This window comes from Eimeria maxima, genomic scaffold (assembly GCF_000499605.1).
Source record: "Eimeria maxima Weybridge genomic scaffold, Emw_scaff3052, whole genome shotgun sequence".
NCBI classification, from domain to species: domain Eukaryota; phylum Apicomplexa; class Conoidasida; order Eucoccidiorida; family Eimeriidae; genus Eimeria; species Eimeria maxima.
In genome coordinates, this window is record NW_013565900.1 from 958 (window position 1) to 2,311 (window position 1,354).

General features: G+C 52.3%; 1 protein-coding gene across 1 annotated transcript; it reads right to left on the minus strand.

Annotated features, from left to right (window-relative positions):
• Positions 1 to 229: 229 nt before the first annotated feature.
• EMWEY_00059930 (hypothetical protein, conserved) lies at positions 230 to 1,354 on the minus strand (the record flags this gene model as incomplete). The annotated part of the gene is made up of 1 exon (XM_013481293.1): positions 230 to 1,354. A coding segment is annotated over one exon (1,125 nt), but the record flags the coding sequence as incomplete, so codon positions are not given.

Below are 1,354 nucleotides of genomic sequence, written 5' to 3' on the forward strand. Positions count from 1 at the left end.
CCTTCCGGTAAAAAGCAACAGCGAGGTTGCACTTTTCGTAAATTGACAGACAGAGCCCTCAGATATCGTCTTTGAAAGTTCGTTGCCCCTGCCTATGCTCTATCTTGCGGGCCCTTTAGCCGAGCTGCGCAGGAAGATCTTGACGCAGCATTAATTCAATATGCATACATCTATGCCCCCAAAGTTTCGCTGCTTTTGATGTTTGACCTCAAATGTAGATTTGACGCCGTTAGAAAGCGTCCCTTCCCCTCCATAACCAACCATCCAACGCAGGATGTTTGTAAGCAAACAATAGATGATCCTCTCTCCATGGGTCCCAACTATCGCTCCTGAAACGCACGGGTGCATAGGGGGAGAAGAGGAGGATCCGCTTCAGTTCTATTATTTCCTCCGGCCTTGGCCGCTCTCCCATTTTGTAGATGCAGATGGCGGCTAGAAGACGATTGGCGAGGTAGGCGTTTACCTTTCCACTTTCTTTGGTGCGAAGTGATGGTAGGGGGTATCGGTACTCAGCATCGAAGCATCTGATGAAATCAATCCACCACGAGGTTGATCTAGGTGGAACTCCGAGGACGTGCATAGCAGATACGATTGCATCAAAAATGAGAAAGTGCTTCCCTATGCTCGCCACCCCATGCACTGGGCGGCTCATCCGCCTAGTTGAACGCGCCCGAGCGGCCGACGCCATTGCAAGGTCCTGGATATGCTGGACAAGAAAGGCAGCGTCCGCCTGGTCCAGCTCTTTCCTCATAAACATGTGGCGGAAACCAAGCAAGAGTTCCCGCAGTGGTGCACGGTTGCTTACATCAAAATGGGAAGAATTCAATACAATGGGCGGCGGCACCACCCCTTCCTGCAAAATAGGCAGCCTGACAAAAGGGTGCATGCAAATCAAACCAGCCACGGAGACAGCAGCAGTCGTTGATGGTGGTGCTGCTGTTGCAACAACCTCGTCAGATGCAGCACCCGCTGCTGCTGGAGCAGCGGCCTCGTCTGGAACGCTCGATGATGCTGTTGGAAAACCCTGTCCTGAAAGCCATGTTTCCGTTGTTCCTGAGTAAACTTGGCATGCAGGTCGTGAGAATTCTGGAGGCTGCCCTTGAGAGGAAGATTCATGGCTGTCTATTGAACTCTCAGGCAAACTGCCTATGACAGGAAGCGCATCCAGCCAGGATTCAGGATCTAGCTCCGGGTAAGTCCCAGATGAAAGCTCTGTGCTGCCTTCTTCATCTGAAGCACGCCATGCAGCAGCCTGTGGCAGCAACGTTGCAACCTGATGAGGCAAACCAACCGAATTTGAGGCAACAACAGGAGGTTGGGTACCCGCAAAAGCCTGGAGGGCTGCTGAATCGGA